General features: G+C 53.2%; 9 protein-coding genes across 9 annotated transcripts; 5 read left to right on the top strand and 4 right to left on the bottom strand.

The window, feature by feature from the left end:
* Positions 1 to 202: 202 nt before the first annotated feature.
* Positions 203 to 1,266, bottom strand: HD553DRAFT_327160 (uncharacterized protein; the record flags this gene model as incomplete). Its single annotated transcript, XM_046181773.1, has 2 exons — positions 203 to 1,065; positions 1,131 to 1,266. The coding sequence occupies 2 exons, from the start codon at positions 1,264 to 1,266 to the stop codon at positions 203 to 205; spliced, it is 999 nt and encodes a 332-aa protein (XP_046032608.1).
* Positions 1,267 to 1,422: 156 nt separating this feature from the next.
* On the bottom strand, positions 1,423 to 3,970 carry HD553DRAFT_320416 (transmembrane amino acid transporter protein-domain-containing protein). Its single transcript, XM_046181146.1, has 7 exons — positions 3,047 to 3,970; positions 2,514 to 2,968; positions 2,380 to 2,445; positions 2,229 to 2,310; positions 1,977 to 2,153; positions 1,827 to 1,892; positions 1,423 to 1,754 (listed from the first exon to the last, which is right to left on the bottom strand). The coding sequence occupies exons 1-7, from the start codon at positions 3,704 to 3,706 to the stop codon at positions 1,716 to 1,718; spliced, it is 1,545 nt and encodes a 514-aa protein (XP_046032607.1). The 5' UTR covers positions 3,707 to 3,970; the 3' UTR covers positions 1,423 to 1,715.
* A 1,191-nt stretch (positions 3,971 to 5,161) lies between these two features.
* On the top strand, positions 5,162 to 8,597 carry HD553DRAFT_166384 (uncharacterized protein). The gene is made up of 7 exons (XM_046176861.1): positions 5,162 to 6,594; positions 6,652 to 6,720; positions 6,785 to 7,073; positions 7,164 to 7,213; positions 7,294 to 7,375; positions 7,528 to 7,988; positions 8,066 to 8,597. The coding sequence occupies exons 1-7, from the start codon at positions 5,306 to 5,308 to the stop codon at positions 8,331 to 8,333; spliced, it is 2,508 nt and encodes an 835-aa protein (XP_046032606.1). The 5' UTR covers positions 5,162 to 5,305; the 3' UTR covers positions 8,334 to 8,597.
* Positions 8,598 to 11,515: 2,918 nt separating this feature from the next.
* HD553DRAFT_320411 (major facilitator superfamily domain-containing protein) lies at positions 11,516 to 14,062 on the top strand. Its single transcript, XM_046181145.1, has 11 exons — positions 11,516 to 11,829; positions 11,939 to 12,171; positions 12,261 to 12,341; positions 12,413 to 12,716; positions 12,792 to 12,988; positions 13,059 to 13,213; positions 13,277 to 13,323; positions 13,391 to 13,412; positions 13,490 to 13,582; positions 13,646 to 13,757; positions 13,822 to 14,062. The coding sequence occupies exons 1-11, from the start codon at positions 11,745 to 11,747 to the stop codon at positions 13,840 to 13,842; spliced, it is 1,350 nt and encodes a 449-aa protein (XP_046032605.1). The 5' UTR covers positions 11,516 to 11,744; the 3' UTR covers positions 13,843 to 14,062.
* Positions 14,063 to 14,266: 204 nt separating this feature from the next.
* On the top strand, positions 14,267 to 15,947 carry HD553DRAFT_365741 (uncharacterized protein). Its single transcript, XM_046184077.1, has one exon. The coding sequence runs from the start codon at positions 14,336 to 14,338 to the stop codon at positions 15,767 to 15,769; it is 1,434 nt and encodes a 477-aa protein (XP_046032604.1). The 5' UTR covers positions 14,267 to 14,335; the 3' UTR covers positions 15,770 to 15,947.
* A 91-nt stretch (positions 15,948 to 16,038) lies between these two features.
* On the bottom strand, positions 16,039 to 17,538 carry HD553DRAFT_346493 (uncharacterized protein; the record flags this gene model as incomplete). The annotated part of the gene is made up of 6 exons (XM_046183206.1): positions 16,039 to 16,216; positions 16,319 to 16,563; positions 16,658 to 16,742; positions 16,906 to 17,008; positions 17,125 to 17,263; positions 17,374 to 17,538. The coding sequence occupies 6 exons, from the start codon at positions 17,536 to 17,538 to the stop codon at positions 16,039 to 16,041; spliced, it is 915 nt and encodes a 304-aa protein (XP_046032603.1).
* Positions 17,539 to 17,721: 183 nt separating this feature from the next.
* On the top strand, positions 17,722 to 20,355 carry HD553DRAFT_353315 (uncharacterized protein; the record flags this gene model as incomplete). The annotated part of the gene is made up of 8 exons (XM_046183763.1): positions 17,722 to 18,066; positions 18,134 to 18,153; positions 18,243 to 18,323; positions 18,407 to 18,944; positions 19,035 to 19,062; positions 19,142 to 19,199; positions 19,295 to 19,324; positions 19,402 to 20,355. Exons 1-8 carry the CDS (start codon positions 17,934 to 17,936, stop codon positions 20,353 to 20,355), a joined length of 1,842 nt encoding a protein of 613 aa, XP_046032602.1. The 5' UTR covers positions 17,722 to 17,933.
* A 247-nt stretch (positions 20,356 to 20,602) lies between these two features.
* HD553DRAFT_327154 (general substrate transporter) lies at positions 20,603 to 22,997 on the bottom strand (the record flags this gene model as incomplete). Its single annotated transcript, XM_046181772.1, has 12 exons — positions 20,603 to 20,706; positions 20,785 to 21,027; positions 21,093 to 21,135; positions 21,198 to 21,357; positions 21,417 to 21,495; positions 21,535 to 21,613; positions 21,728 to 21,888; positions 21,973 to 22,186; positions 22,258 to 22,344; positions 22,419 to 22,540; positions 22,607 to 22,706; positions 22,827 to 22,997. The coding sequence occupies 12 exons, from the start codon at positions 22,995 to 22,997 to the stop codon at positions 20,603 to 20,605; spliced, it is 1,563 nt and encodes a 520-aa protein (XP_046032601.1).
* A 328-nt stretch (positions 22,998 to 23,325) lies between these two features.
* Positions 23,326 to 26,306, top strand: HD553DRAFT_166265 (bacterial alpha-L-rhamnosidase-domain-containing protein). The gene is made up of 2 exons (XM_046176860.1): positions 23,326 to 24,929; positions 24,994 to 26,306. Exons 1-2 carry the CDS (start codon positions 23,569 to 23,571, stop codon positions 26,243 to 26,245), a joined length of 2,613 nt encoding a protein of 870 aa, XP_046032600.1. The 5' UTR covers positions 23,326 to 23,568; the 3' UTR covers positions 26,246 to 26,306.
* Positions 26,307 to 27,442: the final 1,136 nt, after the last annotated feature.

Here is a 27,442-nt window from a genome sequence, read left to right as displayed (position 1 = left end):
TAAAGATGCGAGCCGGCTGGCTTGTGTCTGTCGCGTCCCCTCGGTATCGGCGTATGGAAGGAATGATTTGCAGTATCTAGCTGGTCGAACCGAAGTGAGAGTAAACGGGGGATTTATGGAAACTGGTGACACCTAGAATTGAATACGAGAGCATCGACAACCCATGCAGATCGGCACCACAAACCCCCGATCTCGTTCATATCTACACCTCGTACAACGCCTTCGCGATAGCGCTGTCGCCGGAATTGCCGCCCGCCAGACCCAAATGAGCATGCAAGACGACGTCAAAGTCGAGCATCCCACCCTTGAACTCGTCCCTCTCGATGCGTCCGACGAGGGAGTTGACGAAACCGAAGGACGACTCGTAATCGACAAGGTTGAGAAGCTGGGCGCGGAGCAGTCGGCCTCTCATCTCGTATGCGCACGCTTGTGCGACTTTCATTCCGACCTTGTCTGAGCTGGTCATCACACGAGACAAGAGTCGCATGAGATGTGTTTCGCGGTGCGCGGCGATGAGACAGTGGTCTTGGCAGATGTTGCGGCAGTTCCGGGTGATGCGCTTGCCGAACGGTTTCAACAGTGGAAACGCCTTTTTTCCCTCGGTCATGACCTCCTCAATCACCGGACGGACCTCTTCGATATACCTCAGCAGGCGGAAGGCTTGACAGATGGCATCCTCCATCATAGTGCGCTTGTTGGCAATCGCATGAGCCAAGAAGCTCCACGTCTTGCCCGTACCGAGGTCGTACGACGCATCACTCTGAATCACCGACATGGTCTTGTGAATGGCCTGACTGGCATCGATCAACTGCATGTAGACGTTCTCGATTTCCCGGATCTTGGGCGCGGGAAGCTCTGAGATGGACCTCATGATTTGAAGGGCGATGTCTTGGAACTGCGCGTAGTACACCCTGCAAGCATCTCGGATCGGCGCTTTGGGGTTGTCCAGCTTGAGCGAGGCAAGGATCTCCCGTCGATATAGCTTGCGGCTTTCGGCCAAAGGACAAGGGGCGTCATGCTCTCTCCTGTGGTAGTCGCACCAGTGAACCGGCCTTCGGAGTGGGCCTAGACAGAAGCACATTACGCGATGAGCACGGACAAACAGGCGGAGGTAACGTTTCAATGCTTACCGTAGTAGAACAGATCTTCCGGAATCGGAGGTGCAGGTGGCGGCGACGGGGTCGAAGAAGGTTTCACGACCGGGGAGGGCGGAGGGATGGTAGGAGTGGTCGATCTTTCCGTGGGGGTAGGCATCACATCGGTCATTCTGGGAATGGAAGGGGATTGGCAGCAGCGCGAATGAATGGCTTGTGTGGCCCCCAAGCGCTGTATTCAAGTCGATAGCCGATAGCAGGGTGTACCCTTATATATAGAGACACGTTCGTGTCAAGACCAAGATCCGTACACAGCATGACGATCTCAAAGGAGCACATTGCCACAAAGGAGAGCCTGCGTTTCATCCCCTCTCGGCATCAATGTCGTGCTTCGTAGGTCTGTCGGAATCGACCATCTTCACCTTCAAATCGCGCAAGATTCGCTGGCAGTGTCCTGCTTCGACGTGCTATTATGTGATTTGATATGATCATGCTAATAATGCTGTGTTGTTGCCTTGTGCGACAACCTGTGTAATGCTATCTATGGGGTTTACATTGTGTGATTCCTTTTCTGTTTTCGATCCTTCCTTCTTACATCTTCCAAGTGTGGGTTTGCACCATCTAGCAAGAGAACGGGTGCTTGTAGGTACCCTTGGAGTACTGTCGAGCAGGAAAGGAAAGGCATGTCAGTCAGGCGGAAGCCGCAGCAAGTCAAGTGTTGAAGCTGCTTACCCCGTCGATAATTCCCTGAACGGCAGAGTAAATACCCAAAGGCGTGAACGCAACGCTCAAGACGATCTATCCAACACAATAAAGACGGCCCGGTCAGACGAGTGCCTTTTCCGTTGTATATCGCTCTCGAGCCAGGCACAGAAGGCTTACCGAAATGGCAGAGCAAAAGAAGAAGAACGTGGACAAGAGGCTGCCAAAGTAAGCCTGCCTCCAGCCGTCGGCCTTGACCTGTGGCTTGCGCATGAAGAACCAGATGATCCCGGGGACACCGTAGGCGGACCAGGTGGAGACCAAGGACGAGATGATGGTAAGAAGTTGGTTGAAGAACTGCAGTAGCGAAAGGTTCTCGATGAGTATCAGTCTTGTAATGTCTGTCTTGATGTGTCATGTGACAGCACTCACGGGAATGAGCTCGGCAAAGATGAAACCGAGGATCCACATTCCGCAGACGATCCCGACCCAGATGAACTGAGCCTTCCAGCCTCTACATTCGCGAGTGCCGCACTATAAGCATCTCGCACACTACGTGTAGTAAAGAATCACCGGGACTCACCCAGAAGTCAAGAGACGGGTGCCTCGCAATTGAGTGACGTAGAAGTACTTGGCACCGATGTTGACACTACGCAAGAAGGAAACGATCAGTACTCCTGAAGAAGAAAACTCGACAGCTAGTCTTGTTTAACTCACGCGACGACACCAGAGATAATGATCGTGACCAGAGCGAATGAATACGCAGTGATAGCCAAAGGCCTGGTAGTCATGGTCAAAGCCGGCGAAGTGGTGTATTGTCCACCGAAGACGTAGACGAGCGACCCAACGAGGGAGTAGAGGAAGAGTTGCAGTCCCTGGACGATGACGAAGGATTTACGGAAATCCTTGGGTGCCTTCATCTCGGAGCAGAAAGTCAGGACGGCCATGTTGGTCCCGAAGGTGAAACAGATGTTGGTCATGGCGCCGATAACGTCGCTCAAGGTCGCATCGTAGTTGATGACCTTCCATTCGATGGGTACGTTGTTCTTGACCAACACGCTGGGGGACTGGACGCCGGTCCCGATGATGGTGATGAAACTGGCCACGGTGATACAGGTGACCGAGATGATGGACATCGGGGTCAATTTGCCAAAGTGTCGTTGAAGCGACAGCTGCGGGGATTCGAAGAGGCAGATAGGGGTTAAAAACCGAAGCGAGGGTAGAGAGGTTGAGTGGGATAACAGGCTTACGAGGACAGAGACGATGCAGATGACGACGGTGAAGACGATCTTGCAGACGGCATTGTCAGAGATGTTGCTCAACGCAATCTCCCCCGCCAACGCGTGACTCGCAGCAAGCCCGATAGACTTGACCATGATGCCCACTCCAAAGATGATCCCCCCGATCCTTCCGAACATGATCGTACCGGCATCAGCGACGTTCATACATCCCATGTACCGTAACTTGAAGTCGATGTAGATCCAGGCGGTGATATAGGCGAGACAGGCGAGGAGGATCGTAGCGATCAAGCCTCCGACCAGTCCTAGTCGCTGGAAGATCGAGGGGAAGGAGAGCAGACCGAGAGCGATAGCTTCGGCCAAGCAGACGAACCCGGCCTGGACCCAGCCCATGGTACGGAAATCGACGTGGTCGTCGTTCCCATCGGCATGGGCGGTGAAGACGTCTTGAGCGAACTCGTCCTCCTCGGGGATGGTAGGCTCTCTCACGTCCCCGTTATTCTTGTAGTGGTTCCCGTTGTTCATGGCCTTTTCGTCGGCGAACGAGGTGTTGGTCATGGACCGGGTGGCATCGCTATCGAGCGAGTGTTTCTCGGCCAAGGGGTTCATGGTGGGAGTGTTGACATTGGTGTTGGGGGCCGACTGGGCGGTAATCTCGTTCGAGTGGTCCATGTCTTGAAGAAGGTTTGGGCTAAGACGATATGGGTATCACTTGCAAAAGACCCAGAACACCGCTCCACTCGATGACGATGATCAATATATCGAGCAGTTCTTGTTGTTCGTTCTATATCTCCAGAACACTGGCCCGAACCTCGTCCTCCTCCTGGCGCTCGGACATGACCAATCGAGGACAACGCTCCAACCGCCCGATCCTGACTGGCCCGTTCGAAGAAAAAAAATCCTTCGTTGGCTGACCCATCGTCGTGCGTGCGCCTATTCTCTACAGCCGATTCGGACCGTCCGCGAGAAGGGCCCAACCGGTTGGGCTACGAAATCTAAAATTTCGAATATCGGGATTGTGGGGGACCCGAACAAAGCTGGGGCGAGCGATCTATTAATGGCCGATTTCGATTTTTTACTGACGACGACGTAGACCGAGGGTGGGCTGATGCAGGGGGCGACGACAGGGAGGCGAAAGAGAGGCGCGCGCTAATCAAACTCGCCAGGAGGAAACTCGCCGAGGTCGACCTCTTTGCTCACGTGATGAGAGACGGAGGGGGGGAAATGGCAAATTCAAGTGACCGAGAGCACTCGTCACCCCCTTTCCGTGTTTCACAGAGACGGGCCCCCGATGCTGGCCAGATGGGAAATAGACCTCTTCCCCACATGCCATCTCGCTTCCTCGCTTCTGAGCTTCTGGAGGGGTCTTCGCGCCGCTCCGCTTACAATCACGATGCCGATGGTTCATTTGCCATCTATCAAACTCCGACGGCCGCCTATTATATCACCGCCAAGGTGGAGTCGAGTCGAGTGACGAGTGGCAATCGACGAGAAGATGAGCGTTCGGAGCGCAAGTTCTCGCGCATTCGAAAAACACCTTTCGACCGCTGAAAGAGCTCGTCCGATTAAAGGCGAAAGTGACTTGCCATCACACGACACATCATCTCGATCCTCTCTTGAGGAGCAGGCCCAGCTCCTGTCCTGTTCAGACGTACAAGAGCCTTGTGCGCTTACTACATACGTTTCAGCGCAGCCGCAAAATGCAAGGCCGTATCCGCTCCTACTACCTTGTACAACTCAAACGTTTCGATTTCATCAACGACTTTCAGAACGTGTTCGACCTTCCTTCTCCTTCTGTCAGTATACAGTACGGCGCACCGAGTGAGTCCACAGAACATTAACCAGCTGGTTCTCCTTGTTCGGCGTGAGGCCATCGCGATAATTTTCATGTCATCGCATATTGACGACAAGCACAAATCATCCATACCCATAATCCTTGAAAGGCACAGTCGCTTTCTTTTTGCCTCCTTTGATTCGATACCTGCCATGCCCTGCAGTGTTTCAAGTCTGATACGCACAACGGGGGGGATCTTTTGTTTCTTCGGGGGATAACGCGGAGTCGTTTCAATTCCGACTTGAAGATGCCTACAGTATAGGTTTGATATCAACATGGACCGGGATCTGAACCCTCGGTCTCATCTCGATCCCAGTCGCCTCTTTCCCTCTTTGAGGTACCGTCTTTTTTACCAGGCTCACCGGTGGCCAAAATATCGAGGTATCGACCCGATACATATACATACAAGTCTACATAGCAGTCAACAATACAAAACGATGCCTTCTTCGCAGGCCGACTTTCCCTCCAGCATAGCCGGATCTTCTCGAGGTTCTTATACCGATACCATGACCCCCATCTCACGCAGCCGGGTCAGCGCCAGGTTGGGGCAATCGCCTTTACGTACGAGACCGCCCATCACGTTCAATCCGGTCAACGCCCAGAGCTGGGTGGTCACCGAGGAGAGCCACAGTCGGAGCGGGAGTGAAGAGAGTGGGGCATTGAGACTAAAGTCGGATCCCCAGACAGTGAATAACAAGAAGAAGGAAGAAGAAACGGCCTCGCAGGTGGAAGTCATGGAAGACCCGTTTGAGGATTACTTGCACTACGAATCCGACCGGGATTATCTGAGCGAGACGGGAAGCTTGCCAGAGGGTGACGACGAGGACGAGCCGATCGAGACGATCCATTTCGGGTCGGATACGGCTAGCGACAGGCCAAAAGCCGATTTGATGAGGAAACCGTCCATCCGGACCATCCACAGGGACCCTCCAGAGATCGACGCCGAGGAGTTTCCGAACTCTCCTTCTCCGTACTCGCCTACCCCTCCAACCGCTTTGCCAGGCAAGGGAATGGGAGCGGCGAGACCAAAGACGGCGGGGACATTCCAGACGGATGCTCCTAGTGCGTATTCCAGGCCGAGTTGGAGGGCGTCGCAATGGCCTGCTACCGCCATGCACAGGGGCGCCATCACGCAGAGACGGTCGATCAGCGGTGGCCGTAGACAAAGCGATGAGCTTGCGGCTCGGGAGAGCAGGTGGTATGCGGAACAGTCGCGGTTACGGGCGGGGCCTGGCGAGAACAACCCGGTAGAAGGATACAACATGACGAATCAGCAGATCACCGGACCGGACCCGCGATCGCAGCCAGTCGCTTCGAATGATGGGTACGGGACGTTCCATGCGACGTATGAAGGGCCTCAAGTGGTCGATATGCCTCGAAGACAACCGGCGTTCTCGACCCCGATCCCCGTGACTACCCCAGAGGTCGCCCTCGGCCTGCCTTCTGCAGCTCACAACGGGTCGTTCGGAGCGACTACCCCGTTGCCTCGACCGAGAGACACCCCGCATTATTCGCCCCTAGGCCGATTCTGGATGACCGTCTCGCCATTCGTGATCGCCGGTTTGGCTCTGCTAGCGGCCGTATTGACGACAATGACTACGCGGGTTTACGATACGAGAATTGGCTCGATCTACAGCGTGCCTAACCGAGTGTTCAGTCTGACTGCCGCTGGAGATTCGCCGGGAGATGTCAAGCTCGGTCTCGAAGGCTGGTGTCTGGGCGAAAAGTAAGGCGTGCAGACCCCGTTCTTACCGTTCCTGACTGACGATGGCGATCTTGATAGGATGACCAATTGTACGGCCTACTGGGATCTCGCTTTTGGTACCGCCAAAGACGTCGCGATCCCTCATGAGTGAGATAACCCCAGTTATCGTTCTGGGTACATCTTCCGGAAGCTAAAGCAACCTGCGTCGTAGCACCACCTTGAGACTCGCCGACTCGGCCATGCTGACCTCGACCGTCTTCGCGTACTTGTTCGCGTCGTACGCAATCCTGACTATCATCTTCCAAATCTGGCTGCTTCGCGCTTTAGACCTTTCCTGGACGTTCCCGACTACCGAGTCCGAAGAGACTACCCTGAGAGATATCTACGCGAAGGCTTGTACGAGAGAAGTGAGAGAGGTTTATTGGTGTTGGTGGGGCCATCGGGAAGGTCCGATCGGGCACATCTTTTGGTTGACCAGTTTCGTTGGCGGGCTGATCGGAGTGAGTCGAGCCTTTGAACTATAAGTGTTGTTCCGGATTGATCGTACGGGTTGGCTGATCGTCATCTTTGTTCGCCGGCATGCGGTGTAGTTTGGAAGTATTGTCCAGTTCTCCAAGAAACTGCCCGAGTGCAGGCTCCTGTACGTCTGGCCGGCTTGACAGTGTCTTCCCGAAGACAGTTTCTTCAACTGAGTCGCCACGACCTTTTCCACCGAAACAGACCTGGCGCGTACCTGCCCCTAATCGTCCAGGTTTTGATGATCCCGTGTACAATCCGTGCCGTTCTGTACTTTGTTCGGATTGTGAGTCTTCACTGCCATCACGCTTCTCGTTTTCAGCCGAGCCAGATCGGACGAGACAGGCTGATTTCTGAAATTCGATTTTGTGCTTGACCTTGATGTTCTGTCACATTCCGATCGACCTTTGCATTCACTTCGGTGGTTGGCAACGATAGCGAGACAACATCAAACGCTTCGATCGGAGCTTGGAACTCCTCTTCCCAGCCCATTTCGATTCAACCGGCGACGGTCGACCTTCTGGTTCTAATGAGAAGACCCCTGCTTTCCCGTCCCGTTCCCAGCGACAGCATCATGATCAACATCAAGCTCGATATCGAAGTGTGACGTCCTTTGCCTCCCAACCTGAAGGAGCACAAGATGCATATTCAGATGGAGCTGCAGCTCACACGACGACGACCCAAAGAAGGAAGAAGGGCAGAAAAGCCAAACCCAAAGCTTCGGGGAAGAAAGATCGATGGGCTTCGTCCATTTGCGGAGGAGGATCGAGCTTTTATTCTCCAGAAGTCTTCAGCCCTGTAAGACGGCTCGAAAAGGTTACGGATGTCGCAGATCAAGCCGGAAATCGGGATCGTGAAGCCGGTAACACGAGCGAGAACGCCGGTACCGGTGTAGGCATATGTCCAGGTCCAGGAGCAAGTGGTTCAGGTCCCAATGTCGAAGGCTGGTCCGACCCCTTTGCCGACGCATACCTACAAGAACAAGGAAGATCCGCCGTGACCCCGTCCAACCTGACCCGTTCCCGCTCAGACTCGCATTCCACCTCGAACGTACACCCCGGTTCTTCGTCCTCTACTACAGGTCTAGTCTTGTCCCGCTCGAACAGCGCCAGGTCGAACTTGAGTTCCTGTTCGGATCTGGGAGCCGGGGTAAACGAACGGTGGAAAAAGGCTTATGCACGGTCGAGGTCTTTGTTGCCCATCATCGACCGATGTCAGCGTCAACAACAAGGCGACCCTTCTGACGAAAGATTCATCTTGTCTGAAGACGGTCTTCTGTACATCTATCTCGAAGAAGAAGGAGCCGGAGAAACGGAGATGGAAGTCCCTAGGCTGGTACCACCAGAAGGGAGGATCCGGGCAGAGTTGATCGAAGATGCTTTCGACGAGGTGACCTCCAACGATAATCACAAAAGCGGTGTTGGTGCGGGTGGGAGGAATTCGAGGTGGGACAAGACGATGGTGAGGAGCAAGGTCAAGTTGAACCTGAGCTTGACGTTTTGGTGGGAGACTTTAGATGCGGATGTGGATGATTTCGTAGATGGCGGTTCGGGGTCCAGATAACCAGCAGATCACACCGTTCTTGCGATTGTAGATTTCTGATCAGACTGGCTAGTATGCCTCGCTCTAGACCTTGACCATTTCAAGAGATGTCACGGTTCAGGCGGTCCTAAGCGTGTTTCTATCTAAAGGGCCCTGACGTGGTTCCGGGTCTGGAACCAACATACGAAACCTGTTACTGCTAGCTGTAGTATCACTTTATCACCACCACATGACCACCGTGCGAGCAGTCACTCAGCTCTTTGAGGAAATGAACAGGCAAACCAGGATAAACAACCTGATCTTGCAGGCTCAAGAAGAAGCTGATAGTGAGCTTCATCAACCTCTTGACCCCTATGCTGTCTTCTCCCCTATTCCAGGGCCAGACACCAAAGCTGAAGCTTCTGCTCTAGGATGTCGGACTGGGCGATTCTCATCGGCCCGCTGTTCGGATAACATTCGCTCAGCCTCGATATCTCATGGGATCCACCGAGTGTCGGCCGACTGGTGGGCAGGACTCACATATGCCCATGTCGGCTTTGTTTGTACTACAGGCCGCGGAGTTGACGTGGGCCCGTCGGAATCTTCCTCGCTCTCGTTTGGGATCGTCTTGCCAGTAGTTTTCAAGGTGGTTGTGCCAGTAGTTTTCGAGGTGGTCTTGCCAGTAGTTTTCGAGGTGGTTTTGCTACGACTTTTGGATTTGGGCACGAAGTCTTCCTGCGAGAATTGGGGCACGAAGTCTTCCTGCGAGGATTCGGGCACGACGTCGTTCTCCATTCATCTGGTTCAGACTCGCTGACGAGCTAGGTGATAACGATGCTCGATCTGGGATAACCTCTAACCAGAGGTCCAGAGCTACTCAGACATGGGGAACAACCAATACAACCTTTGCCTGTTGAACGACAAAAGACGACTCACAACAAACACAAGGCAATCTTTGCTCAACCTGAAACGTCCGACCCGGTGTCCCCTCCTTGCATAGTTGCAGCCGGACTCGTGACTGGTCCGACAGCAGTAGCAGGCTGTCAGCGGGATCCCGTCTTGGTCCAGAATGACACTGCAATTACGCAATGTCCTTCCAAGGACAAGATTGTTTCGATTAATCCGGATGCATTGAGCGCATCGGTCGTCACCCCTCAGTATTGTAATGGCCTGGTCCTTGGGAACGTGGTTCAACAGGTATTGTGCCTCTTTGGAGATTGTTTGGGAATACATTTGAAGAGTTGATCAGCGTGAAGTTGATTGTGAGTAGAGAGAGGTCGGAAACGCAAAGCTCAGAAGTCAACGACCGGTTTACCTTTATATGTTCAGCATTGTGCAAATCGAGCTTCTCAGCGGTTCGGGTGACCCGATTGTTGCAATCCAAAGCGGTGTTGTTCGCTACTTTGGCCCGCTTTTCCCGGGTCGCAAGGGAATAATCGGTCAACAGGATGTCGTACAGTTCTGTGCAGTCGAGTGGGACCATCTCCTCGATATCTGCCTGACAGATGGACCTAAAGAAGACGCCGGCCCAAAGTATGCGAGAGGATTGAGAGTGATTGACGAGATGCAAGATATGGGCGAACAGGTTCCAGGCCTGAAGCAAGTATTGCAAGTGGGCGGAAGACTGTGCGAAATCGATATAAATCCCATGGATTCTCGCAGAGGAAGCGAAAGCAACTGGACGATCAAGTCGAGCCTGGTATGTCATATTTGTCATGTCTTGACGTATGTGCGCCTGTGTGTACTGTGTAGATGTGTGTTGCGGGTGGAGATTCGAACTGATGGAACTGAACTGAGCTCGCTATGCTCGCTATCGATTATCGTCACTGCTTTCGAGATATCGAGATGCCGTCCTTCGCCCAGACTTTGCTTGGCGTCGTCCAAGTTGCCTTGCTTCTTCTTGATCCCGTCCCCTTTCCACATGCAAGAACGTCGTCGGTGCCGACCTTTCGAGCTAGTCGTCGCCACCATGACCCTGTCGGCACAGCTGCCAGTTCCAGTTGCAGTCGAGTATGAAGAGTTCACAGATTCGTTGATCCCGTTGAAGTCCGCTGTCGATATTGGATGGTTCGAGGGGGATGACTTGCATGACTTGGAAAAGGGAACGGGAGGAGGAGAGAGGTCCGGAACCATATCGACCACTTTCTTGCATCGATGAATCACCTAGCCTCAACCCCGGTCTATACATCCAAAGTTATTACGCTCTATTCGAGCAAAGCATAGCAATATAGCATGGTTGACCGTTTTGTCGACTTGCAAGAGGAAATGTGAACAGCGGGAAGGACGGCACGGTCAACCGTATTCTCGCCACGAAATCGACTCGAATCGACCTTTTTCAACCTTCTGATTTCCGGATCGTTCAGGATGTCGGCAAGACGTAGCCAGAATCGCATAAATATAGAGTCGAGGACGAATGATAATGACAGGATCGTAAATGTAGGAGGGGTAGTAGGAACTGAGAACGTTGCCAGGGCAAATGACGAGGGACGCAGATCGAGGACGATATCAACCTCGAACACCACCACGACAACCTCGAGCACAGATCCGTTACAAACAAACAATCCCAGAAGATCGACCTCGCCGGACCGCGAGGATCAAGAACAAGAATCCAAATCCTCTTCCTTCTTTTCCAAACCGTATTGGCTATCAAAACGCTCCGACACAGATGGTCAAAAAGATGAACATCCGGGTCAGCGACATAGGAGGACGGAATCCGAAGAACTAGCCGGCGTGGGCGATCTGGTCCGGTTGCAAAGGACCAGTGCGAGTGGGAGTGGGGAAGAATATAACAGCGAAGAGGACGGCGTGATGGGGTTAGGGGGTGCAGGGACAGCAGGCGGTGGGATTTACGTTTCGAAGGAGGATGATAAACGCGTTTTGAGAAAGATCGATCGGGTGAGTCTACCTTGAATCTACTCTGAGATAGGGAAGATGAAGCTGGTGATTCGGGCAGGGATAGATACGGGTTGACTGATCTGGGCGTCCAATTCCTATATCTGCCCGTTCAACCTGGTGGAATCCGGTTCAATCCACTCTATGATCTATGAATAACGAATCTCAATCTCGTCTGGTCTAACCTGGACGTCAAAATCGACTCCGACTTTGACCTCGATGGCGATATCAAACAGGTGCTCATGCCGCTCATGATGGCAGCCTATACGCTGCAGTATATCGACAAGAGCGCCATGTCGTACGCTGCCATTTTCACTTTTCGAGCGGGTGAGTTCCCAACAACATAGCGGAGTAGTATGACTGTCAACGCCCAGAAAGCTGATCCTGTCTCCTTTCTCTGCTTGCTTTATCTTCGGCACCAACTCCGACTCGACAGACACCAACCTATCGCCGCATCAATACCAATGGCTAGGCTCAGCCTATTATTTCGGCTACCTCGCCTTTTCCCTTCCCAACGCCTATTTCCTACAAAAGTTCCCCCTGAAAAGATACCTCGGAGCGTGTATACTCGTCTGGGGGGTCATGTTGGTCTTGATGAGCGTGTTTAGGACATTTGCGGGGTTGTGTTTCTGTCGGGTGGCTTTGGGGATGAGCGAGGGGGTGATCACCGTGAGTAGTCATCTCGTCGTTGGGAGGTTTAATCTTCAGAGAGTACCATTCGGATGAGGGCTAATGCAATCGCGATGGGGGGACGGTAGCCCGGGTTCGTACTCCTGATCAGTCGATTCTACAAACGGGAAGAGCAGCCGTTGAGGGTCGGAATTTGGTATTGCTGTAATGTGAGCCAGGCATTCTCGCCCGTGCTCTTCTTTCCGCCTCAGCTGAACATTCTCACCTCTCACCTCGACAGGGTCTAGGCTCCTTCATCGGTGGTCTAATCTCGTACGGGACCGGACACATCGACGCCGGTCCACATATCCCCAACTGGATCTGGATTTTCGTCATCAACGGCACCATGACGATCATCGTCGGCGTAGTCTTCCTGTGGATATGCCCTGAACAGGCGGAATCGGCCTGGTTCTTGACGCCGGAAGAGAGGATGATGGGCAAGGAACGGGTGAGGGGAAATATGAGCAGTCTAGAAAGCAAGGTCTGGAAGTGGGATGGGATGGGCGAGGCTTTGCTGCCTTGGCGGGATCTTCAGGGATGGATACGTACGTTGGCGTTGCGAGATTTCGGTAGTGTTAATTCCGTCAGTGGCTGATCATTCACTTGCTCGCTGTTCGCAGTCTTCCTACTAGTCACGTCCTACTGCATCCCTAACGGAGGACTGGGGAACTTTCTTCACCTCATCCTCCAGTCGTACGGGTTCTCGCCGCTGCAGACCATCCTCGTCGGGTTGCCCCAAGCGGCCGCACAGGTCTTCATCGCCTTGACGGGCAGTTATATTGCTCGTCGATTCAAAAATTCCAGGACGATCGTCATGGCATGTTCGCCTCCTGCAGATCTCACTTATGCACTCAAGCTGAAATTGCCCTTGTTCTCACTCCCTGCAGATGATCTTCGTCTTGCCCTCGCTTGCGGGTGTATCGATTCAATACGCGACGAGAAACACGGGCGCCCTCTTGTTCGGATACTACATCTTGCCCGGTTTCGTCGCCGGTGTAGGTCAGGCGTTTGCCATGCCGGGAGCGAATGCGACTGGATATACGTGAGTCGCCTCAGGGTCAGAGTTGGGGTTCAGTCGAACTTATTTGCATGCTGGGTCTCGCAGGAAACGATGTACCGTCTCGAGTATGGTCTATGTCGCCTATTCCATGGGTTAGTCGACCCAAAGAGCACCAACGCTATTTAAATTATTTGCTCATCTGCCCTCCGCTCATCACAGGCAACATCATCGGACCGCATTTGTATGTTCCCGCTAGCAGATTCAGTCTCTTCGCGGTGTGGCGGCGACTGATGCTCGACCGCTATGACATGATATCAGCTTTGATAGCACGGAGAACCCACCGTATCGGTCGGGCATGTTTACCTGTATCATCTGCTTTTCAATCAGTATACCTTTGGCATTAGGGCTTCGGTGAGTTGGGTCTTTCGTATTCGCCGCTTGCGCTACGATAGCTAACACTTGACACCCCTGAAGCCTGTTGTATCGCCGTCAAAACAAACGCCGGGACGAGATCATGGCAGCGGCTGGAAAGAGTCACGACCCGACGCTGGGGACGTTCGAGGATGTGACGGATCAGCAGAACCTTGTGAGTTCATTATTGTGTTATCGATAGAAGGTTCAATGCTGATCGTCTCGCGGATCTACCGAAGAATTTTCGATATCATCTATAATCACCCCCTCGTCCGGTGCATGGCCAAGGCGACGGACTCGAAAGACAGCAATGCCGATCTACCGAATCTCACCCGCCGCGACGCCTTCTACCTTCGTCACAACGTTCAAAGTCCCTTGAACAAAAACCGTTGTATTTCGCCCATCCATTGTTGTTCAAGTTGTATCATGATCAGAGGCATTTGTAGACCTGAGGCATCCAGCTGATCAATAACTCCTGGAGAGCTTCTGATGGACGAGATCATCATCGGATCTTCCCTCTTTCGTGAATCGATCGCAACTAAACTGCACGGCAGGCAATTTAGGTTTACTTCCAATTTTAGTTCCGGGGCGAAGCATCAACTGCTGCTGGTCCGTTTCGATGGATCTTTCGCCTCCAATCTATCTCGACCTCGCTCTACTTAGCTAGTCCATGACTTGTCGACCTTTCGGTTGTCAGTCGATCAGTCAGACTCGAGTCTGTCATAAAGCAGTCGGTCCTGCTCCTTCGACATAATGTTCGCCGAGGAGTCAGATTCAGAGGACGAGGATGCGCGCATCGAGCAATACAAATCCTTTGCTCGGTCCCTCCTCCATCCCTCGTCACCATGGGACTTATGCAAAGCTGTAGACGACGCTCTTGATCGAGACTTCATCGAGGGTGTCGTCTTCAACAACCTCGATTCCGCGGATATCAACATCTGTACCAAGACGGTGATCGATTCTTCCACTCAAGGGTTCTCAGCGAAGGTCCAGATCAGTGAAGCGGTCACCGTTCTACAACTTGTACAGGATGTATTTGCAGGGGATCAAGAACTAGCTGAGTACTTTGAAGAATCAAAGATGTTTTGCACTTGCGAAGTGTTCAACAAGCAGTGGTCAGAGTTGGATCTTGATATCGAGGAAATAGAATGGGACAGTGATCCTAAACGGGTCTGGAGAGACGTCGAAGCGGTAGTAGTGTCGATCGAAGCGGTTCCTAACGTAGGACCGTACTTTACACCGGAACTACAACAGGCTGTACGTAAACTGGCCGCCTCCTTGCCGCCCAACATCCCTGTCATGTACACCGGCGCCACTTCGCCCCTGAACCCTCCGGAATCCTCCTCCTCATTCCAGCCGGCAGTGTGCACCAATGCTCGAGGTTCTGGCAGTGATCCCGTCGCCTTCGAAGTTTGCCATGAGTCGTCAGACCCCGGTGCCACAATCACGCTGCGATTGGAGACAACAGCCAACATCGAACAGCAACTGAATTTGCGCATGGCAGCACATGCTTCGCAGTCAGATTGCAAATTGAAATCCATGCGATATGGAGCACGACTGCTTGGACATAACTACTCGGTGGATCAATGGCAATGGGACAAAGGAATCGCTGCAGCAGTTCACCTCCAGCTCACATCAACAAGACCTGCTTGGTTTAGCGAGGGAAACACGGATCAAATTCAAATAGAAGTCAGGGCTGATAGTCACGACAAGAAGGTGTTGGACTGCATTCCCGCAGGCGGAACGAACGCACGTACAGACTGGGCGTCCCTCGACATCGGCAGCGTCGTAACGTGGGATTACGCGCCGCCAGCATCCATCACCGTGCAAATGGCTGTGGAATGCCAATTGATCCGAAGGATGATGCAGCTCGTTCGATCTCGGCTTACGGTGATCCAGGAGATGACGGCTCGCTTGCCCGCGACAAGCATTATGAATAAGCTGAGGTTGGACACCACCGGGAAAGGAACAAGGATCCTGAACAGGAAAGGGCTTGTCGCTGCCGAGCATGACACGTCAGCTGAAGCTGGACGAGGATGGAAGACTCTCGTGTTTGATGAAGATACCCCTGCTTCGACCGCCATGGCATTCATGCCCACTAGTGCCCCGTTGAGGGATCTGTGGTGGCATCGAGGCGGTTTCGGAGATGACGATCAAGAAACCGGCGTCGTAATTCGAAATGAATAAGATCGCCACAAGGGCGTGCAAGCTGAAGGTGAAGGGAACGAAGGCCAGGATCCCTGTTAATTGATCGGTGTAGTCGCCTGGACGAAAGAATCAATTGGCATCCACGTAGGCAAGTCCTACAGCTTGTCATGTCTGCGGGTCACCTCGGGGAAAGGTATACGTGTGTACCCTACGTTGTTGCGGCTCGTGGTACGGATGACATCGTTATCGATTCACCCATTACAAGTACCCCTAACCCGAAAAACCCGACTCCGGCTCCTCGACCTGACTCATTCGCTCCCTCGGACATGCCCTCGTACGCACCTTCCTGCCACCTCCATCACCCTCTGGACGTATGCCTTGAGTTCCAGCTCGGTATCAACCGTCTGCCTCAGCCTGAACGTCTCGGGAAGGGTCATTAGCGGGTAGATGTGAGATGCGATGAGGGCGTCTAGTGGTGATGGTTCGCTGTCGGCGGGACGATTGTGTGATAGAAATCGAATACAAGATGAACATAAGCGCCTTCACCGAGAAGTCGGAATATGAATCGAGAGAACTCGAACGACTCACCTAGCACCCAAGAACCATCCGTTCCCATCCCTGACATGTTCCCTGACCAATCCCCCAAGCACCAAGACCCCCTCCACGCCCTCCTTCTCTTTGATCTCGAGCTCCTCGTTCTGCCTGCTCTCTGCACCAGCCGAATCCCGTAACCAGAGTGGCAGGGAGTGGTAAATCGTTGACGAGAGGGGAATGGGAGTCGTAGGGAGAGGAAAGGGAAGTTGGAGGTTCGTCGGTAGGGGTTGAAGCGTTGACTACGAGAGGAGTGACGCAAGCGAAAATATGGGATTCAGCAATCGCTCTGACGGACAAGTATCGGACGATTCAGGTTTGTGGTTCGAGACTCACGTAAGCGGGGAAGATCTTGGACAAGATCAAATGAGAATGAGCTAGTGCTGTGGTATGAGCTTCTTGCGTGGGCACCCCGTTCAGCCTGCTCGATTGCAAAGACAGCCCAAAGACAGCGGATCGACGGTCAGCGATTTACCAACCAGAGCCTCGCAAACGGGACAAGGGAGAGCAGATGAAGGTATGACGGGGCGAAAGTTGATAGGAGAAACGAAAGCGAAGTGGGTTGGATTGTCGGGTGTACTCACGCTCTCGTGTCCTCGGGAAGCGGATGTTCTCTCTCTAACCAAGCTCGGATCTCACTTGCGGCTAGTAGTTCTCCTGATGGGAGTTGTAAGGCCGGCAAGGTTCCTGTGAATGCAGATATGTCGAGCCAATGACCACATATAGGATTTGATAATATCGTCAGCAGGCTGGTTGGGTCATACGAAACACCAGAGAATAGGTAGAGTAGGCATCAAACTTACCTTCCGGAGCAGCTTCGACATTATCCCACGCTTTGAACTGGACCTTGGCTTTCCGGAGGAGGAATAAGAGTTGAACTCTGAGACAACTCGGATCGGAGGATGCCCAGCCGTATGCGTCTTCGTCATACGTCGGTTTCACCTAGATTCCGGAAAACGAATTCAAGTTTAAGAGCATCGGTTCAGCTTCTTCGTCTCCCGACATTTGGACATGACAGTCATGAGGATATTTTGCGATGAAATTCTATTCACCCATAATGTCGGCTCGGTGATCTTCTCGACGATGGGAGAGGTCTCGGCGGGCAAGACGACCAGAGGGAATGTCGAGTAGAATCGAAGGATGGCTTGAGGCATCCATGAGCCTTCTTGGTCCGGGTGTTGCGGTGCCGTCGTCGTTGTAGTGGACTTTTCGAACATGACTGTCAGTGTACGAGCTAAGTCTGATTACTGAATGTAGATGAAGAGTGGAGGGGTTTTTTTCAATGTGCAAGATAGGTAGACGTAGGTAGATGTTGTAGCTTGGGGATCCTTTCCTAGCTGAGGTCGAGTCCTCGGGGTACGCGGCCGAGGTCGAAGCATATTCAAGCAACCTCTCAGCATTCCCGTCTGTCGTATCTACCATCCCGTTGCCCGGCCCATTCTATACTCAGCCTGAGATCATAGCTACTCGGCTGTCACCCAAAGATCCGGTTCCCTACGATGCAGCACAACTGAGCTAGTCACAAGGATCAAGGATCAACCTGAAGCTTTCCCAACGTCGAACAACCTTCTCAGCGTCTCAGCATTCTCTGCCTTTTTACTAGCTACCGAGGATGCCCGCTCCTCCTGGAGAAGCTAGTAGGAATGCTATGGTCGTCAATACCGAGGTGGATTACAGGGACGAGGACGTTTTGACCCAGACAGATATCGGACATGGTGCAGGAGGTTCGAGCAATGGGAGCAAAGGTCAGTCGACCGTCCGTGTCTATAGGTCTCTGCTTAGTACTTTACTGATTTGCCATATCCTTTTTAGCTAGGGCGAAGGAACAGCGAGTATGTGGAAGATCCGACATGACCATATTCGACCGAGATGTGCCACTGACTCTCTCAATCTCTTGATCGGTAAATTGAATGATCGATAGGAGCGGCTCGACCTCCTGACCCAACGAACTCAACTCCAGATCAAGCTCGAGCGGATAGAGAAGACTAACCAAATCTTATCCGTAAGCTTCCCCTTTCCGCAGTCTAGATATGCTCAGATCAAATGTACGAGCTGAATAAAGTTCTTGTTTCATTTTCGTTCCAGCGTCAGAATACCTACCTATCGTCCCTACTGCCGAGGCATCATCAGCAGCATCTCACCCTGGAAAGCGACCATGATGACCCATCTTCTTCATCTAAATCCACCTCCTCTCTCAAGCCCGCGCCTGCTCCTACGATCACCCAGCTGCAAGTCGAGATCGTCGACCTCAAGAGGGAGAACAATGCGTTGCGATATACGTTTTTCGGCGAGACCCCTTCCGTCAACGCAGCACATCTGAAGGACTCGGAAGGTCCCCAATCTGTAGGACAGAGAGTCAAGCAGCAAGAAGAACCCGTCCCCACACCTGTTGCGCTCCCAACGGTCGAGCAGGGGTTGAAAATAGCAGGACAACCTCCGACCTCGCTCGCAACACCAAAGCCGAATCCGAACTCGAGAGTCGACCTGCGAGCAGTGCTCCAACGGGTGAAAGATCTATATGCGGAGAACATTGAGTTGGCGGGTCTGTTAGTTGGGGAATCTTCAAGTGGTTCGGGGAAGGAAGATAACAGAGAGGAAGGTCGATGGGCAGAGGTTGTGCGAGGTGAGTTTGACCTTGGGCGTGGTTTAGGGATTTGATATGATGCAGTCCGGTCTCATGAAGCTGATTGTGGTGACAATGGTCGGGATGTAGAATCGCGGGTGATGATCTCCTCTTTAGAGTCAGTAGTAATAGCAAAGCAGTCTGATGGACCCGATCATCATCCCTAACTCGTGACCCTTCTTGTTTCGTACTTGCAGCGCCGACCTGGAGACCCATTCGCAAGAGATCGTCTCGCTTCGTTCTCGGGTCAAGGAGGTGGAGACCGAATTGGAATCGGAGCGCGCGAGGAAACAGAGGATGAAGTCAATGTCTAGGTCGAGGTCGCGATCGAGACCACGGTCTGTTTCTAGAGGTCGATCCATGTCCAGGTCAAGGTCCAGGTCCGTGTCGAGGTCAAGATCCCGATCGAGAGGCCGTAGCAGAAGCAGGACTAGGAGTCCTTCGGCCTCTCGCTCAGCATCACGGAGGAGCAGGTCCGATAGCCGGGTGTCTCCCTCGAGATCTCGCTCGAGGCATAGGGACAGATCGGCATCCCCACGGAACTCGGCTTATCGCAGAGATTCTCGGTCTGATCGACGCAGAAACTCCAGTCCCGGTCGATCCCCTAGTCCACGTCGACGAACCCCTGAGGGGTCCCAAAGAGCCAGACGCGAGATCGATTCTCGTTCGGCAGCAGTTCCTCCGCCTAGATCCAATGCTGGTGGTCCGAATTGGAGAACTGCGCATGGGATCTCGGGAGACGAAGATCTATCTCGAGACTCGATCAAGCAGACTTCCACAAACGCAAAATCGGGTCCAGCTCCTGTTGCAGGGGGTTTCAGTATCCTGGGTGCAAGTGCCCGATCTGCACCTCGAGAGCTGTTACCGCCTTCCCCGCGCCGAGAAGATCGAGATCCACCTTCGAGTCCTCGTTCTCCAGGATACGGTCGTACGGGTAACAGGCGCGGCGATAGTCGCAATCAAGGGTCGAGAGGCGGGGGAAGAGGTCGGGGCGGTCGTTCGCGTTCCCCTCGACGGGATGAAGTCCGGGATGGTCGCGATCGGTCCAGGCAAAGACAGCCACAAGGGAGATGGAGGGAGGAGGATCGATATCGACCTGAACCTGGAAGACGGCCGAGTATCAACGAAAGGTTGGATGCGCCTTTACCGGAAGGACGAAACGGACGAAGGAGGGGAGGACGACATTCCAGGCCTAGACGTTGAAGAGACGGAGATGTTTGGTGATGAAGATCAGACAAGAAACGACATTTTAACGATTATGCCACTGTACGAGGATGATATGACCATTACGCGATACTACTCGCACTCGGGTTTGAAACGGCTCCACTCGGTACGGTCAGCGCATGGGCACCGCCAGATCAGGATCAAACAGCATTGGATGTCCTTACCTCCGTCATCTATTCCTGTTTGATTACCGTTGTTCCTCAGGCTATCTTGACAGCTAATCTTCTCGCCCATATTTCAGGTCGGAACCTGTACTTTGAGCAATTACTAAAGGATATTTATACCGTCCTTGTGCTCGACATAACAGATGGATTCTTCTTCAGATGGGTGACTACAAAGGAAGACCTACAACAAAACTACCTCACTGCCATGACCTCTCTTCATCTGGTCCGACGGTAATCTCCTGAAACCCGCCTCACCCCTGCTACTCCAGCTTAGGTCCGATTGACCCGGGTCTCCAAATCCAACTGGACTTGCGTCTTGGTCTTTGCGAACCTCCAAGGTTTGATACCCCTTTCAAACAGCTCATCCAGCTCGGCTACAGGATTTTTCGGTGGATGGAATATATTCGTCAATGAGTCTGTTAGGCGTGGGTACCGTTTGAACGCAAACTTACCTGGAGATCTTCTAGAGGTCTCGGGCAACATGAACCAGGCGGCGATGATCACCGGAAGTGAGATGCCGGCAAAGAAGAATGCCGTCTTGAGGCCAAGGTCGGTGTAGTTTGCGTTGAGCATGTAGGGGACCCCGACACCAAAGGCGACTCCGAAAACACAACTGATAGCCGCGGCGAAACCTGCCGTCTTGGATCGCAAACGAGAGCTTGATGTCTCCCCAACGTATGCCCATCCCAGACCACCTATCAAGAGGGGGCGGGAATGAGTACAAGAGACAAGGCGGCGTAATTCGAAAGACGATACTTACCAAGAGAGGTGGAACCGGCGTTCCAGACACAAGCAAAGAGGATCTACAGAAAGCTCGCCTGACTTTAGCGTTCCTTGCATACCGCTTCGAACAAAGCCCACTCACGAGGACGCTTCCGACTTTGTCGTTGATCGGCACCAAACCTAGACCTCCGATGACCATCAGACCGACCCAGCATAGAGAGCATGCGGTGAGGACGATCACCCGACGACCGAACTTGTCAGCTAGCAGCGCTCCTCCGACGATGACGACCAGCTTGATCGAACTGCGGAATCCATACGTTCAGCCAGGATCAGGCCGATACCAGAGGGTAATTCAACTCACTTGACGATCAAAGTGGTCAAGAACGGGTCCTTTTGGCCGGCAGCCTGGAAAAAGTCTGCGAAGACAGCCAACGGATCAGCTGTATACATAAGACGGAAGCGACATAGCAAGGACTCACAAGTCGAATATGTGTAAATCAAAGCAAGACCCGTGAATTGTTGCAACGTCAACGGGATCGTCGAAGCGATCGTCCGACGCTAATGCCAATACAAGAAATCCGCGATGCATCAACACCTAGCCGGACGACAAACAAGCTACAAGCAGTTATGACCCACCAAGTTGGCGCCCCTGAAGATCTCCCAGAAACTGACATGGCCATTCTCCTCGGCCTGTCTCTTCTCCTCGTCCAGTACGTTGTGGATGAGCTGCCACTCATACTCGATATCGTACCCAGGGACTTTTCCGTAAAGGCGAGTAAGGAGCGCCTTGCCTTTCTGGTCGAGGTTCCTCCGAGCGCAATACCAAGGCGATTCTACGAGTACAAGAAAAAGGTACCTTGCTGTTCAGCTGGATTTCTTTTTGCTCAAGAGGCGGGTCACTGCCGATCATGGCTTACCAGGGAGGAAGATATAGATGGCCAACATCAACCCGATCTGACCCCATTGAGAGAGGATAGGGATACGCCACGCATAAGGATGTTTCAAGTTGAGTTCCCTCAGGGCTAACGGACCGATGAACCCTCCAAGTCCGAAAGAGAAGGAATAGGCTAGCAAGAGGGCTCCTCGGATTCGGGTTGGAGCGAGTTCGGCGATATAGGCCGGGACGGTAGCCTGAACAGCTCAACATCGTTAGAGCCGGAACGGACAGCGTTGAGTGACCCAGGTCATTAGGGAAGACTCACTTGGAGAGCACCGACACCGACACCGGCGAGGAGTTTACCGATCAACCAGTGCCAAGGCTGGGAAGCTAGAGATTCTGTCATGACCGACTGCGAGACGGTGAATCAGACAAGCGTCAGAGATAGGATCTTTGAGCATATTGACCCTCTAGTCTTGCGCTTACCAGGGCTAGGATGAACCACAATGTGAACATTGCGATTCGACGCCCGTATCGGTCGCTGAGGAAATGCATGGTGGTCATCGCGATAATCTGGCCTACGGACTGGATGGCGCTCCAAGAGGAAACTGTGGTTCCGATCGCGTTCAATACGTTGTAGCGTTACGAGGAAGCAAATGCGGGCGGTAACTTACTCCAGGCAGCATCGAGGATCTGTGCGCCGGTAGCATCGGTGGTGGTACCAAACTGACGGATGAATCCCTTGTTCGCCAAGATGTTCCCGTTGATATTGATCTGCAACCACAGGGGGTAAGCCGTTGATCGAAAGAAGGCAAACCTGTCGGTGAAAGAGCGACTTGCCTGATACCCATCGGTCGCAGCAGAAAAAGCCGCGGCGCAACAGTACAAGCTGACGACCTTGAACGTCTTGAGCGCTTGCCAGGCGGTCAAGTCGTCGAATTGGGACTTGAGCGCAATGTGTTCCTCCTGGTAAGCGTTCTCTTCGTGTTCGACCTTTTCTTTGATGTCGACATCTCCTCCTATGAAAGGAGGAGGCGGATCGGTGAGGGTAACTTTGTTAGACATTGCGACCGAAGGTGAGTGACTGGTGTGTCTGAAACATTATCGATTGAGATTGAGGACCCCGGCTTCCCCCTGCGCCTACCCCATCTATACTGAAGCCCCGCCTCCACAACGACTCGATGCCAAGCACAAATCGGTAGACGATACACCCTCACGCACACATGTCGGTACATTGGTTGCGCCGTATCCCACACAGTCACATACTAGTGCTCGAGCGAGATGGACCGTTAGATGCAGCGAATTTCCGAAGTGGCGAGGTGGATCTAGAGGATCGTGTCGTTCGCCATCGCCGTATGCGCCATCGCCAGTCCAAAAGATCGGGCCATGGGGTCCGAGAGCCGAGAAGCGTTTCACGTGGCGCGCGCGCTGCGCGATCTGGCGACGCCAACGCCGAGACCGTTTCGGGACGTGTTTCCACCGAAACTCCGCGAAAAGGTGCGGACCGATACATGGTCCGATCGTGGAACCGTTCTCGTTAAAGAAGGGTCAAGGGTGTATCTGGAAACACCTGGGATTATCAGCTGAGCAGACAGGATGTCATAGCAATTGACAATCGCTTCCACTCTTTACGAGCATGCCTGAATCACTGGACGTTCAGATCGACAGACTCTCAGTCGAGAGCTACGAATCGGGGTTCGCCATCGGTCACGCATCTCCCCGTCTGTCTTGGAGATTCAAAGGCGACACTCGGGACTGGAAGCAAGCTTCGTACGATATCGTCGTCGAGCGCGGAGGTCACAAGCACGAATCTTCAGTCACATCGGATCAATCGAGGCTGGTTCAATGGCCGGTCGAGCCTTTGAAGGCGCGAGAGAGAGCCAAGGTGGCTGTCAGAGCTAAAGGTCGCGATGGCTCGACTACGGAGTGGGCGAGTCTCGACTTGGAAACTGCGCTCCTGTCCTCCCAAGATTGGAAGGCTGTTCCCGTCACGGGCGAGAAACAATCAGTCTCGGAGACCAAGCAGCCTTTCCAGGTGCGCAAGACGTTTGACCTCAGGGCAAAGCCGTCTCGAGCGAGACTCTACGTCACCTCGCTCGGACTGTACGACGCGACCATCAACGGCAAGCGCGTCGGAGATCATGTCCTCGGTCCAGGCTGGCAGAGCTACAGACATCATCTGAACTTTCAGACGTTTGACGTCAGCGATCTGCTCCAGGTGGGCGAGAACGTCATCGCATCTTACGTCGGCTCCGGATGGTACAGCGGTCGTCTAGGTTGGCGGGAAGGTCACCGCAACGTCTATGGCCAGCGGAACGCCTTGATGGCGCAACTCGAGGGAGACGATGGTGAATTGATCGTCGCGACCGATTCCTCTTGGGAATGGTCATACGGCAACATCCTCGCCGCCGAATTATACGACGGAGAGACCTTCGACTCACGACCCGTCAAGGAGACTTGGTTCCCCGTCGATGTCCTGGAAAAGCCTTCAGCTGAACTCATCAGCACGGAATCGCCCCCTGTCCGTCGTATACAGGAGATCGTACCCAAGAAGATTATCAAGACCCCCTCAGGGAGACTCATCCTCGATCTCGGCCAGAACATGGTCGGTTGGATGCGGTTCAATAAACAACCCCCAGGTCCAGACGGTTCGGAGGTCGTACTGAGCCACGCCGAAGTTCTTGAACATGGTGAATTGGGGACTCGACCTTTGAGAGCGGCCAAAGCTCAGGACAAGGTCATCCTCGGTGGCGATCTGATCGGATACGAACCTCGGTTCACGTTTCACGGATTTCGTTATGTTCAGGTAGACGGTTGGTTGGAGGCCGACCTTGACCTGGAATGCCTGACGGGAGTGGTGATCCATACCGACATGGAACGTCTTGGAGACTTTGCTTGCTCGCACCCTATGGTCGAGCAGCTGTACTCGAATGTAAATTGGAGCATGAAGGGGAACTTTGTCTCGATTCCATCCGATTGCCCCCAACGGGATGAGAGGTAAGCGCGTAATACCCGTCTTCTCCCTTGATTGGATGGCTGATGCGATATGTCCTGTTCTCAGACTCGGTTGGACAGGGGATATTCAGGTCTTTACGCCGACCGCGGCGTATATGTACGATGTCGCCGGCATCCTACAGGGTTGGCTCAAGGACGTACGCGCTGAGCAATTGAAGCACTACAACGGAGTCGTTCCCTGGGTCGTACCGAACATTCTACCAGTCGCGCCCTTGCCCTTTGCGATCTGGGCGGACGTCTCGATCTTGACCCCCTTGGACCTCTACCGCGCCTACGGAGACCCATCGATCTTGAGTGTCTCGCTTGAGAGCATGAAGGTATGGTTGGAAAAGGGTATCCTCAGAGACGAGAAGACGGGCTTGTGGAGCCGAGAGTCGCCCCAACTGGGCGATTGGTTGGATCCTAAGGCCTCGCCTCATTCGCCTGCTATGGGAGATACCGATACCCATCTCGTAGCCGACGCATACCTCGTCAAGGTGACCGAAGCTATGGCGGAAGTGAGCCGTGTCATCGGCAACGAATCAGACGTCGATCGCTACCTGGCCGACCACAAACGATTGAGGCAGGCGTTCCAGCAGGAATACCTGACGCGGAACGGTCGCCTCTTGAGCGATTCGCCATGCGCTATCGTACTAGCTCTCCGATTCAACCTTATAGACGATCAAGAATACATTGCCAGTTTCAAGAAGCGTCTGGAATGGCACCTCCGTAAAGACGTGTTCCGTGTCGCCACCGGCTTCGCCGGGACCCCGATCATCTTGGATACCTTGGCGGAGAACGACATGCTCCATTTCGCCTATCGTATGCTTCAAGAAAAGGCCTGTCCGAGCTGGTTATACCCGGTCAGCATGGGCGCTACCACGATCTGGGAGCGCTGGGATTCCATGCTTCCCGATGGCAGCATCAACCCCGGTCAGATGACGTCTTTCAATCACTACGCATTGGGCAGCGTGGCAAACTTCCTTCATACGGTCGTCGGCGGCCTGTCTTCCCTCGAAGCCGGATGGAAACGCGCTCTGATCGCTCCCAAACCCGGTGGCACCATCACGCACGCCGAGACGTCCCATATGAGCCCTTATGGGCTTTATGAATCGTCCTGGAAGATCGATCAAGGGAAACTCAAGCTTAAAGCCAGGGTGCCTCCCAACGCCTCAGCCCAAATTGAGCTGCCAGGGCTTTCGGAAACGATCGGAAGCGGTGTCTACGAGTTCGAGGTGGACTGGGTTCCCGACGAGCGTTGGCCGCCCAAAGGTATTCAGTTGCCATGCACCCAACCTATGATCGATCGATATGTATAAGCCGCTCGACGATATCACGAAGTACGCAAAACAATATGAAACCGCTTGCGAAATTCTGAAATACCTGTATCCTAATATCGCTGCGCGATTCGACGTGTGCCTTTCACTCTGCGTTGTCAGTTCCACAATCGTAGCTGGGGCCACAAGTGGCGCCTTTGAACTGAACCTACATAGAGCGAGGTGTCCGTAGACTAAAGCGATGATCTCGCTCTAATGACAACTTCCGCAGCACTACACAGCATGACTACCAGCCGGAATTCAAAAGTGGGAAGCGGCGACTTTTGGTAATCCGGTGGTTCCACAGCATAAATCGTACGTATCCATTCTGAAGGAGCTGGTCCTGGACTCGAATCACTGTTCCGTAAATCATTAGATGTGAGCGTGAGAAATCCTTGGACGAACCCTTCGCCGTCTCCAAGCCTTTTTCATATATAATGCTTTTCTCCGAGTGCTTGCATGTGCTACTGTGTCAGTGCGGCTCCCAGCGGAGTCAAGAATGATGTAGAGGGCAATATCTCTGCATCATCAGGCCAGGGGCACAGCGCTTGTATAACCAACTCCACAAGCGCATGATTCGGCAGAGGAAGCGCAGGGGGATCTCACAATCGACTTCATTAAAGTAGCTTCGGCTCGGATCTGGCTGCTACAGGATCACCAAGCCAATCCAGCGACTGTAAAAACTACAATGCTGTTGTAGAAGGTCCGAAGAAACTCGATCCAACCGCCCGCGACACCAAGATCTTTGGAGGAGTACGTACATCTGGCGATCACCAGATCCCAACAGAAAGATGTCAGGGGTAACTCGCCATTGCGGGCTATCGGGCCGGGTAGAGGTAAACTGCAGAAAGCGCAATCTAGAAGTGTGATGGCCGAGTTGTGGAGAGACGCCTCCGTAATCTTCTGTGCGGGCCTTGCTTTACACGGTCATGAGCACGAAAAAGACCTGTTCTAATACGAAGGCCAGAATGAGGATATTGGGTTTGTATTTCTAGGGATAATTTCTCAGACGGTGCGCACAGTTGCAGGGAAAGCATTGGAAGGTCGCGCAGGGGGAACAAGGCGAGTGGGAGATTCTGGATCGGATGGGCACGGTGACGCTCAGCTTTGATCAGGATGGTGGATGTTCACGGTAAGTTCTCTGGAACCACATCAAATTGTGATGCTCAGTAGTATCATCTAAACGTCCCACTCATCTAA

This window comes from Filobasidium floriforme (genome assembly GCF_021052385.1).
Source record: "Filobasidium floriforme strain CBS 6241 chromosome Unknown HD553scaffold_30, whole genome shotgun sequence".
Taxonomy (NCBI): domain Eukaryota; kingdom Fungi; phylum Basidiomycota; class Tremellomycetes; order Filobasidiales; family Filobasidiaceae; genus Filobasidium; species Filobasidium floriforme.
The sequence above is the reverse complement of the archived record's forward strand: the minus strand, read 5'-3'. Positions and strand labels throughout refer to the sequence as shown.

Coding starts and splice junctions, on each gene's coding strand:
- HD553DRAFT_320411 (XM_046181145.1), top strand. CDS start 11,745: ATGCCGCTCATGATGGCAGCCTATACGCTGCAGTATATCGACAAGAGC. Junction 12,717..12,791: donor GGATCTTCAGGGATGGATAC/GTACGTTGGCGT, acceptor CGCTGTTCGCAG/TCTTCCTACTAGTCACGTCC. Junction 13,413..13,489: donor AACATCATCGGACCGCATTT/GTATGTTCCCGC, acceptor ACATGATATCAG/CTTTGATAGCACGGAGAACC.
- HD553DRAFT_166265 (XM_046176860.1), top strand. CDS start 23,569: ATGCCTGAATCACTGGACGTTCAGATCGACAGACTCTCAGTCGAGAGC. Junction 24,930..24,993: donor TGCCCCCAACGGGATGAGAG/GTAAGCGCGTAA, acceptor TCCTGTTCTCAG/ACTCGGTTGGACAGGGGATA.
- HD553DRAFT_320416 (XM_046181146.1), bottom strand. CDS start 3,706: ATGGACCACTCGAACGAGATTACCGCCCAGTCGGCCCCCAACACCAAT. Junction 1,893..1,976: donor TCTTTTGCTCTGCCATTTCG/GTAAGCCTTCTG, acceptor TGTGTTGGATAG/ATCGTCTTGAGCGTTGCGTT. Junction 1,755..1,826: donor TTCAGGGAATTATCGACGGG/GTAAGCAGCTTC, acceptor CCTGCTCGACAG/TACTCCAAGGGTACCTACAA.
- HD553DRAFT_166384 (XM_046176861.1), top strand. CDS start 5,306: ATGCCTTCTTCGCAGGCCGACTTTCCCTCCAGCATAGCCGGATCTTCT. Junction 6,595..6,651: donor GGCTGGTGTCTGGGCGAAAA/GTAAGGCGTGCA, acceptor CGATCTTGATAG/GATGACCAATTGTACGGCCT. Junction 7,989..8,065: donor GCCGGTACCGGTGTAGGCAT/ATGTCCAGGTCC, acceptor ACGCATACCTAC/AAGAACAAGGAAGATCCGCC.
- HD553DRAFT_365741 (XM_046184077.1), top strand. CDS start 14,336: ATGTTCGCCGAGGAGTCAGATTCAGAGGACGAGGATGCGCGCATCGAG.